The sequence below is a fragment of the Naegleria fowleri genome (assembly GCF_008403515.1).
Source record: "Naegleria fowleri strain ATCC 30894 chromosome Unknown tig81, whole genome shotgun sequence".
NCBI lineage: Eukaryota > Heterolobosea > Eutetramitea > Acrasida > Naegleriidae > Naegleria > Naegleria fowleri.
This window is the reverse complement of record NW_025408013.1, coordinates 15,211-25,886: the sequence shown is the minus strand read 5'-3', so window position 1 is coordinate 25,886 and position 10,676 is coordinate 15,211. Positions and strand designations below refer to the sequence as shown.

At 39.0% G+C, this 10,676-nt stretch overlaps 5 protein-coding genes across 5 annotated transcripts; 2 read left to right on the top strand and 3 right to left on the bottom strand.

Moving 5' to 3' along the window:
• Positions 1 to 1,658: 1,658 nt before the first annotated feature.
• Positions 1,659 to 3,645, top strand: FDP41_010253 (uncharacterized protein; the record flags this gene model as incomplete). The annotated part of the gene is made up of 4 exons (XM_044700531.1): positions 1,659 to 2,100; positions 2,195 to 2,689; positions 2,799 to 3,187; positions 3,244 to 3,645. 4 exons carry the CDS (start codon positions 1,659 to 1,661, stop codon positions 3,643 to 3,645), a joined length of 1,728 nt encoding a protein of 575 aa, XP_044556196.1.
• A 28-nt stretch (positions 3,646 to 3,673) lies between these two features.
• FDP41_010252 (uncharacterized protein) lies at positions 3,674 to 4,255 on the top strand (the record flags this gene model as incomplete). The annotated part of the gene is made up of 1 exon (XM_044700530.1): positions 3,674 to 4,255. The coding sequence occupies one exon, from the start codon at positions 3,674 to 3,676 to the stop codon at positions 4,253 to 4,255; it is 582 nt and encodes a 193-aa protein (XP_044556195.1).
• A 650-nt stretch (positions 4,256 to 4,905) lies between these two features.
• Positions 4,906 to 5,636, bottom strand: FDP41_010251 (uncharacterized protein; the record flags this gene model as incomplete). Its single annotated transcript, XM_044700529.1, has 2 exons — positions 4,906 to 5,225; positions 5,375 to 5,636. The coding sequence occupies 2 exons, from the start codon at positions 5,634 to 5,636 to the stop codon at positions 4,906 to 4,908; spliced, it is 582 nt and encodes a 193-aa protein (XP_044556194.1).
• A 499-nt stretch (positions 5,637 to 6,135) lies between these two features.
• On the bottom strand, positions 6,136 to 6,408 carry FDP41_010250 (uncharacterized protein; the record flags this gene model as incomplete). Its single annotated transcript, XM_044700528.1, has 1 exon — positions 6,136 to 6,408. One exon carries the CDS (start codon positions 6,406 to 6,408, stop codon positions 6,136 to 6,138), a length of 273 nt encoding a protein of 90 aa, XP_044556193.1.
• Positions 6,409 to 8,101: 1,693 nt separating this feature from the next.
• FDP41_010249 (uncharacterized protein) lies at positions 8,102 to 10,672 on the bottom strand (the record flags this gene model as incomplete). Its single annotated transcript, XM_044700526.1, has 5 exons — positions 8,102 to 8,729; positions 9,195 to 9,776; positions 9,858 to 9,883; positions 10,058 to 10,270; positions 10,439 to 10,672. The coding sequence occupies 5 exons, from the start codon at positions 10,670 to 10,672 to the stop codon at positions 8,102 to 8,104; spliced, it is 1,683 nt and encodes a 560-aa protein (XP_044556192.1).
• Between the last annotated feature and the right edge of the window lie 4 nt (positions 10,673 to 10,676).

Below are 10,676 nucleotides of genomic sequence, written 5' to 3'. Positions count from 1 at the left end.
TTTCATCTCTGCCTCGAGAAGATGAACATCACCCCAATGGCGAATCACATCACTCTCTCATCACCTTGGAGAAGAATCCGACCAGCAGTAGTACTACTCACTCTCTGCATTCAAAGAGTTCCAGAGTCTTTGACTATGAATTTTGTTCAAATTTTCAACAAGCCATTCACTACATGTTGTTCATTCCGTGGCTCATGACCTCGTCGGATGATATTCGATATTGTGACACAGAGATTCCAGATCGGCTACCAAAGGCTTCCTCCAAGTCGTCGCAACGAACTTTCCACAATAACACTCGAAGAGCTACTCGAAGTTGTCGATGGCAAAAGTACATGATAGCTCCCTATTGGATCTCATGTTGTATCGCATCTTTTCTTCTGGAAGCACCACAGAGATTGTTGCGAATTACTTTTATACTATTCTTAATATGCAAGATGGTTTCAGGTAAGTCGGGTTTTGTGTGTGAATTCTCATGTGTAGCTCATTGACTATTGGTTGGATGACGGAAACTGAAATGTGTGGAAACTATTTTTTAGGTATGCTTTTGAAACGTATTTATACTGTTGAGATTTGTGTTCAAAAGACAATGTTTACTGATGGGATCCCTGTTGTTGATCTTGTTGATGGTTGGAGCGTTTGGCTTTATTTTCCTCTTTGTAGCGGGCAAGTGAGCGCTGACGCTGAACGTTTCAGTACTGAGACAAGAACACTGACATGATGAATCTGCATCTCATTGCTTCTGTACGTCATGTCTTGAACACAAATTCAGAGGTCTTCTTCCATTCTGCAATTAACCTCTCAAATATTGCGGATAGGCCGGTTGGTGCTGGAACTCCACGGAACACTAGTGTTGGCGCATATGTATGGTAATTCAAACTGGATGAAGAATATTTTTGAGCGAATAAAAATTCTCAAAACACCTTGTGGCCGAAACACACTTTTCATAAACATTCAAGTGGTACGTAGAGGTTGGTGGTAGTGTTGGTGGGGCAACAAAGCCTTTTACGACTAATTCTATCCTATTCATTTTGGATAACAAACGAAAATTATAATTTGCCTGATGATCCTGTGATTTTATTGGCACGACTATGATGATATTGTCATCGCTTCCTCTCATCTTGTGTTTTGATCTCATGGTTACTTCTTCCTCTACTCCTTGTACACCTGTTTCACTGTCTATATGATACCTGTTTGGCTGAAACATCACCTTTTGGATGATACCCATTTCCTATCCGGTTTAACAATGTTTCATCATCTTGTTGAACCACCATGAATGATTACATCGATTATTGTCGCGTTAACGATGATTATAACCCTCTGGTCTGACCACCAAATTCTCTCATTTTCATATCACACGACTCCTTTTCACTCTATCATCAATGATAACACTCACCGAAATTTTGATTAATTACCATTGCAACCTCACATTTTAATAGTACAATGCCAGAACTTGATCTCATCATTCAAGAAGCCCAAGGGCAGATTGGACAACTTCAATCCGTCTTCAGGGATGCCTCGGTACTGATGTCTCCATTGTTGTGGATTGGGCTACCTTTGAACAAAATATTCAACAAGATCTCCTTCCTTTCTCATACGAAGTCTTGTGCTCGTGGAATGGATTCTTGGTTCTCGGTAAAATTGTTGATACTCTCCAAACGATGATTCAAGAGTATGGAGGAAATGCCCGTGAAGTCATTGCTCGCCAATTGGCTCAAGTTAGACTTCAATGTATTGCTGTTCCACCACCAAAACCAGTCGGAAAAGAATTAACCACAGCAGAGAAACACAAACAAAAACTGGAAGAAGCTGAGAATCCAACCAAACCAACCATTACTTTGAAGGATGGAGCAATGACAATTTCTGTTCAGTTAGGTTTGGGTGCCGCCGGTGTTCCAAGTTATTCCTATGTGAGTGAGACTCTGAACGCCTTGTTCGGAGTGAGTGCATCCTATTTTAAGCAGGTTTTGGAGGATCGTATTGCCAAGACTAAGGAGGAAATCAAGAGAGAAGTCGACGATCCAAACTTTGATATTGAAATTGTTTTTGATTGGCAAAGTTTCCAAAACGCTGGAAATATGGACTCTGCTTTGAATAATATGGGTATGTTGAATTTCATTGGCACATTCATTTTCATCGCTCACTTGGAACATTGTAAAATTAACTTGTAAAATTATTTGAACAAACACAACAACAGCTCGTTGGGATTGTTGGTACTCCCTTCAAACATTGCCTCGTGCTTTCAGATGGGCCAAGTCCGATTATCCAGTCACACATGAACGATTGAAGAAATCTCTCAAGAGAGTTGTGTTTTCCAATGCCGAGGATGACGGTGTTGAGAAGAGATATTGGCACAGCTATGCCATGTTGACCAATGGAACATTGGAAATGAGAGGTGTTTACAGAGAATATTGGGGTTATATTTACAGCTACGATGTAACACGAGCAGTTGCTTATGGATGCATCCTCGACGAGGCTGATCAAGCTTTTGAAAATAATGAAACTCTAGATAATGAGAAATTGGACATTTTGGTTCGTGCTGTTCGCGAAATTTGTTCCTCTAGTGCAGTCAGATATGGAAACTTGAAGCCACTCATTGAACTCTCAAAGAGAAAATGCTTCCCTCAATTGGACGAAATCGATCAAGAAGCTGTTGAAATTTGCTTGAAAACATACTATAAGGAAGTCATGTGTAAGAGTAACAAGAAGGATGAAAAGAAGGATAAAAAGATAAGAAGGAAGAAGAAAGAAGGAAGATGATGACGAAGATGGAGATGAACCTATCCACGAAGAAGAGGAAGGCGAAGAGAAACAAGAATACAACGAGGACGCACCATTCCCAGAGACAGTCATTAAGGCCTACTCGATCAACAAGACTAACTTTAGAGGACAAGTACAAACTCGTCTCGCTGTTATTACCAACAAGGCTCTTTACACATTTGCCTTTGACTACAAGAAGAAGGAACTCATCAAGAGAAGAGCTCACCGTTATGTTTATAACAACATTTACTCCACTAGATATGGCCCTCTCAGAGAAGACAACATTCAAGTGGTCGGAGGTGCTGCGGGCGCTATTGCAAACGCTGCTCAAGACTTGATGAAGGATTTGTCAAACTATGGTCTCAAGATTTATACCAATATCATTACATCCATGAAGGAAAGAATGACAGAAAAGGCCATTTCAAAGGCAGTCAAAAGTTTGTTTTCAAGATTTTGAAATTCCTTGTTGAAGATGTTCTTACAAAGGCCATCGGAACTGAAAAGGAACCTGTTGTTGATATTCCTGGTTTGCCAAAATTCAACAGCCCTGGATTCTTGCTTAGAACAGCTGCCACCAGTTTGTACAAAGACAAGGTTGATACCCAAGTCAGCGTGAATGGTCTTCCACAAGCCAATGTGGCCCATTCCTTGGAGGTTGCTTCTGAAATGTTTGACACACTCTCAGAGACTGTTGAATTGGATCTTCCAAACTTGCCTAACATGAAGCTAACTAATTTGCTTCTTCAAATTTGTGAAATTTTGGAGCAGTACAATGACGATATGGATTTGGAAATTCCAAGTTCTATTACCATCAGTTCTCTCATCAGAAGTATCAACCATGCTGTCTACAACTTGGAACAATCTGGTAAAACACCTACTCGAATTTGAACAACCAAAGGAGTTGCCCTATCAAGACATGATGGCCTTGTTGAAGGGAGCTTTGGAAAATTACAAGAATAAGACTGAATTTGACAATACTGCAGTTAAGAATTTGGCCACTGGTGAGACATTCCCCAAGTTGCCTGACCTTATTGAACAATTGAGCTCTGTTGCAGTTCCTCATATCAAATTTGATCCATATCCACCAGTACTTGTCGCTGCTATTTTGAAGGCCATTGCTGGTTACCTTGGTAAATACAACTTGCCAGGTCTTAACTTGCTTGAATTGAAGATTCCAGGTCTAAGTTTACCAGGCTTGCCAAGAATCAGTTTACCAGGTCCACCATTGCCAGGAATTCTTTCCAAACTCAAGCCTCCAAGTGAACCTTCAAGAGAAGAGTTTATTGTTCAAGTCAACAATCCAAATAAGGCGTTGTCTAAGTTCTTGAGTGCTCAATTCTGTTATCTGATCTATGGTGCGCAATCGAGTTCATTGTATCCTTATTGGCCTTGGAGTCCATGGGAAACCAGTTATATCTCTGTTCCTGTTTCTGTTGTGTCAATGATTTACAACAAATCAGGAGGAAAAGGAAACAAGGACAAGGCTGAAAAGAAGTAAGCAATTTGTGTATGAAATATAAAACATGATTCCAATAATTTTTCAATTCAAATCAATTTCATTTAATATGCTCAAAAATTTAATGTGGTGCAAACGAGTAGATTGTTGTTTTTGTTGTCCGTTTGGCATTTAAAGAGATTCGTGTGCATACAAAAACATTAAGGGCGTCTGTTCATTTCATTTGAAGCTTCTTCATCTGGTTTTTCATAAGAACTTTCATACTCCTCTTTCCAATAATAATACAATGGTATGTGTGAATTATGTCCAAACAAACTTCCAAACTTGTACATGTAGACCAAACCCCACAAAACACCCCAATAATGGTTCCAACAATAACTTGAGTCCACGTGTGTTGATAATCCAACACTCGAGAAAATACCCCAATCCAAACAGCACATGCCAATATCAATAAAGTCACAAATGGAAAGAAGAGAATTCCTCTTCGAGCAGTACTTGTGAGAGAACCATTTCTATGATTGTACTTGTTTCGATCTTGCATTAAGGAGAGCTATTTAGTTTCAACAACAATTCCACAATCCATCCATGCATCATCATCATCCACAACAACCATCAATTCAACAAGAGTTCCATAAAAGTTTACATTCCACAACAACCATCAATCAATTCAGTAATATTATTTTACAATGAAATCAAACACAAACCGCACTTTCAACACTTACAGCCTTTGTTTTCGCAAACAAGTACAACAAGACATAAATCCATACAGCAAACAAATTCGAAGCATGTCCACTCGGGAAAGCTGGAGTGATATTCACTTTCATGCCTAAATATCTTTCCGGATGTGAACAAATCTCTTGAGGTAAATAATAGGTAATGGAATTGAATGGATTGGCTCGTTGTTTGTGAAGAGCTTGAACTCGAGACGGAATAGGATTGCATTCGGAGAGAAAACTTGGTCGGTAATCGGGATAGAAGAACCAAAAGAACATCATGAATAACATGCTGAAACCTGGAAGTGTGTTTTTCAAATTAGGATATTAAATAAGTTTCCATATTTGCAATAATATTTTATATATTTGTAAATATTATTATTATATATTATATTTTTCCATATATATACATCAAAAACAATGTATACAAAAATATTATACAACTTACACAAGGACTGAATATATCCCAATAACATGTGATGCAAATCATGAATATTCCTTATAAACACCAACTGAAACACCAACAAGGATCCAATCGGCACACTCACCACAAACACAATCACAATCAAATTAAATGGAATTGTCTGAACTCCCAAATTGGGATAACCAATACGTGGATCATCCAAACGAAAGTACAAGGTTTGAGGATATGGAACATGGAACACAATGAGAGCAATGACACCTGTCACGAGGACGACAAGCCATTCCATCACATAATCAAAGACAATGTGACAGGTTGTGGATTTGGAGTAAAATTCTTTTTAAATTGTAGGAAGAACTGAGGAAATGAGGATTGGAATTGGTTGTGTTGGTCCTGTGTGGTTTTGGTTGTTGTTGTTGTTTCGTCTTCTTGAATCTGATTCATGATGTGTGGATGAGTGAAAACGTTTCTTTTTTCCAAATTCTCGAATTTGTGACATTATTTTGAGCAATCGGTGATTCCACATGTCTTTGTTGACCTCCTCGTGCATCCTCATCATCATTTGGAGCATTGTTGGCCACCACAGAATGACTCGATGGAACAAATTCTCTCATGTTGAGGTTTGAAAAATTGTAAAACGTTTTTCAGTGAACACTAAAAGGAAAGTGCTGAAAGAAAGGATCGAAAGTGCGAATCGGAATTCTGACCTGCAGGAACGACATCAGAAGGATTGATGATGATCATGGAGTTGTTGTTGTTGTTGCTCGTTCCAACTGTGGTTGCAAGAGTCATTCGTTCAGGATTTTTTCAATTAAAGTTTCTCCATGTTGAGGTTGTGATGGTTCCAAAACGTTGGAATTAGACACTGCACACGGGTGGGGAGGATCATCATCCTCTTGTATCATTAATGTGATCGTTGCTAATGACTTGGATTTGTTCTTGTCTTGAGAGGAATTAAGAATGGGAGAGGTGAATTCTTGAGTATTTGGTGGAGATTGTTGTTGTTGGTGGAGCTGTGGATGAGAAGAAGTCTCTGGTTGGTGTGGTAAGGGTTGTTGCATTTTGTTTTTGTTTGGATAAGAATTCTTGCTCGACTTGATATCAAGTCGATGAACATTCTAAAAAGGAAATGATTCAAAGATATCATCTTCAAAGAAGTGAAAAAACCGTAATAGAGACAGAGAGTGATTGTTACAATGTAACACGCTCAAAGTGACTTTGTGGACAATTTTTGCGCATATTCACACGTAAGGACAAGTTCCATCGCAAAATCTGATCCTCAATCTCAAATCCTTCCATTCCCAACCATTTTCAATCCAAACAACAACGAAATCACAACATGCCACCAACCACTAAAAAATGTTTCAAGGTCATTACGGACCCGCTGGAGTTCTTCACTTCTTCTTTCCCGATGTGAGTTTGGTGTGGCTTTTGGTTTCCACACAACTCATCGATATTGCCTATTTCACACTTCAATTATTGTGTCAAATGAACGTGTCGCACGAGTGTCCGTATGATTTTCTGTGTCATGAACATGCGACATTTAATGTGGAATTAATGAGAAGGAATGCCATTTTCCTTCCGATATTCATTCGGAATATTCACATTCCTTGACAGGTTCTTTGATCTTGACATTCATTCTTACCATCTTGTATTCAATGGTTCAAAAATTCAACTCTAAGAAGAGCGTGTCCAATCTTCATCATCATCACAGATCCTTCTTGTCCTTGTATGGCGTTCTGTTTTTAGGTGTGGTTTCACATTGGGTGTTGGATGTCCTTGTACACAGACCTGATGTCACTCTCTTTCCTCCATTCACTTCGGTAAGGATTGGATTGGGAATGATTGGAATTTTGGAAAAATTCAGATCAAAAGTTTTGGAGTGCCTTTGTGGTGTATGGTTTGACAGCGACAGCAGTGAATGTGTATGCCTACTTTGGAGATGACACTTCAAAGAGAGCAGATCAGGTGGTGGATGGGTCTCCGGTGCCTCCTGATTTAGTGCCATTGATCTTTGTGTTGTATTTGGTTGCTTTTAGTGTGTCGTACTTTTGGATTCCAGTTATGGAGTGAATCGTGATGAAGGTGATGTCAAGAAGTGGGAATAAAATCCATGTCATATCCGTTCATGCGTATCTTTGGTTGGTCCACTTTGTGGAAATGTCAACAATCATATCAGTCTACACATCATACTCTTATCATCTGCATACCTTTTCTCACCATTTCCACATGGAAAAACAAGGGAATGATTGTATTATTGTCTCATATGAAAATAGGGGAAAGAACTGCAGAAAAAATCTTTACAGTAATTTACATGATACAGATGCATCTTTGTTTCCTTCATTTTCAATTTCATATGCAGTCACTCACAAAATTTTCATCAAGCACACACTTCCACCATGAAAAGCATTGTTTCAATTATTATCATCATGATGCATTATCTCCATCCATATTTCTTCTTTGCAGAGGAATTGCTTTGTCTCGATTTTTCCAATCTCTCAGCCATTTCCAATTCTCGTCCTGTTGCTTGTTGGGCGAGGAATGAAATTTGATTTTTTGTTTTTGCAACCTTAACACGGTGCTTGTTTCCTGCTCCTTCCACTGTAAAGTTAAATTGTTTGAGAGCTTCTTGTTCATCCTTTGTCATGTAAATTTCTCGCTTGTGTTTTTCAATGAGAGCTCTTCTTCTTTCCACCTCTAAATTCACCAACTCACTCGCTCCATGTTCTCCCACGTCCACAATTTCGACTTGTCCTAGTTGATCCCCACATCAATGCCTTGACGTTTCATTTCTGCGAGAATATCTTCGGGAATGGATTGTGGATTTGTATTATCTTGCTCTTGAATGTCTTTCAGGCTGTTATAAATTTCTTCCTCGTCCTCTTCCTCTCGTCCTAGGTTATATTCATCTTCATTTTGTTCATTCAAGGGTAATCTATCTTTTGATTTTGGAAAGTATAACTTGGTAGTATCCTTTTCTTCGTGATCCGACGAAGAGACTTCTTCCTTCGTGGTCTCCGATTTTGTTTTTACCTGGTGTGGTTGAATGAAACATGTGATCCTCCTCATCGTTGAGTTCTTCATCGCTGTCATCATCGAGAAATCGTTCTTGTTCTTCAAACAATTTTCTCTTATTTGTTGTTGATGTTGTTGTTTCAGATGATTCTTTAGAATTATTAAAAGTGAGTGCTCGGCGAGTTGCATCAAGAGAGCTTTTTGAGCACTCGGAACCTTCTTTCTCTTTGTTTTTCTTTTACCTTCCGTTATCGTGGTTGTTGATGAAGACGATGATGAAACATTGTTTGTGGTTGTTTTGGTGGTAGAAGGAGCGTTATGCACAAAATTCGATGGTTGATTTGGAGATTCGGAATAATTATTTGTCCTTGATGAAGTTGATTTATAATTAAAATTTGATACTCCAACTTCATCATCTATGGATTCAATAATCACTTCCTCTTGATCGGATTGCTTTTTCGTACTTGTCGTAACGACTACTGCTTCCTCTTGTTGTTTGATATTATTATTCAATTTCGTTTTTCAGCATTGCTCTTGTTGTTTGTAGCCAAAGACATGTTGGTTGCTCTGCTTGGAGCGAATGATGCTGATGATTCATCTTCGGAATCAGAACCATACTGCGCAAGAGATGAGAGCATTTTTAATTTTTTAATTTTGAAAATTATTTCATGAATTCGCCTCTTCAATCTACACAGTAGTCTTATGTGTGAGCAACGAGTTTTTCGCTGGATGTGTGAGCAGAGCTTCGCTTGGATAATGGACAAGAATTAGTCCAGCGAAAGTCGTTGCGCACGCATAAGAAGGCGTATCGATAGATTCAACAAAAGATCACGTTTTATTCAACTCCTTCAACAAAATCAAAATAACAGTAATGTTATCCATGGAACCATCCTTGAGAGCTTTTTCAACAAGTTTTTCACAAGCTTTTCTTGGATCTTTGAATTGTTGAAGATAATTATAGACGTTCTTGACTGCTTCAGACGAGGACATGACATCCCAAAGACCGTCACATGCAATAATGATGAAATCAGAGTCTTTGGTTAGTGTAAAGTGAGAAACATCAGGAACGACGCTCACAAGATTTGAACCCTTCTTTTTAAACTCAAAATCTCCGAAGGCTCTTGATACGGCAAGAGCTCCATTCACTCTTCCAAATGAAACAATTCCTCCGTTTTTTTCAATCCTCATCCTCTCATCCTTATTGCTTGGTTTGTGATCTTCTGAAAGTTGAATAGCAAAACCTTTGTGGGCGAGAACACACCTTGTGTCTCCAAGGTTTGCGACATATAAATCATCGTTCCTTAAAACACAAACATTGGCTGTACAACCAGCATAATATTCTTCTGCTGAAAAGAGCGAATCGTCTGAACCTCCGAACAACTTTTGCTTGAATTCAATGTCACAAGCTTCAAAGCTGGTAGAACCAATCAAAGTTAATGAGGGGCAAGGAATAATTTGTGGTCATGTTTATGCAAAATGCATGTCATGGACTTACCTTTCAACAAAGGCCCTAACAATGTCCTGAAGGAAAAATCGATTACTTGCCAAAATTTGAAATAAGTTCTTCGTCATTTGTCGATCGTTAAGAAAAGTAATATTTTGTTTGCGAGAAGAATGTCAATACAGAAAAGCATTTTCAAAATAGAATGATCAAGGTAACATCTTCAACAAGGTCAGATCATTTTCAAAACCTACCTCTTTACAATGTTGTGCACATTCAGGTCCGCAATGCCCGTCAAAAACACCAAACATGGCATGAAATCGAAAATTTGGAGGTTGGCTAAGAGCCTCTTCAATGTTCTTCACAAAGAAGTGCTCATCTTCCATGGTGGGTCGTTTGCCTTGCACTTGCTGAAGAATAGGAGAGTTTACGAGATTGATTATTGAATAGGTTGTCACAAAGGTTAGCTATGGATGGAATGGCATGAACAGATATACTGCGATGCAATGAGTTTTTGACCTTATCAATTTTCAACTCCTCCATGATGGACTTTTTACTGGGGTGGTCGATCCCTTACTGCTCGTACTGCTTGCAGAGGACGACGACGACGAAGACGGTGAAGAGGAGGCACTCACCTGGCGAGTGATCTTTCCCATTCCATTATTTGCAGAGGATTGAATATTTCTCCTTGGCTCAATAGCAGTGCAGTTACGAACGAGAGGAGAAGGAATTTCTTTGAAGGGAGAATTCAATCCACCCGCTGGGGAAGTCTGTAAGGATGGTTGTTGACTTGATTTGGTCGGAGTGGATGGGATCATTGATAAGGCTGTTGATCGGAATACTTTGGGAGAGGTGATTCCATTTTCCATGAGT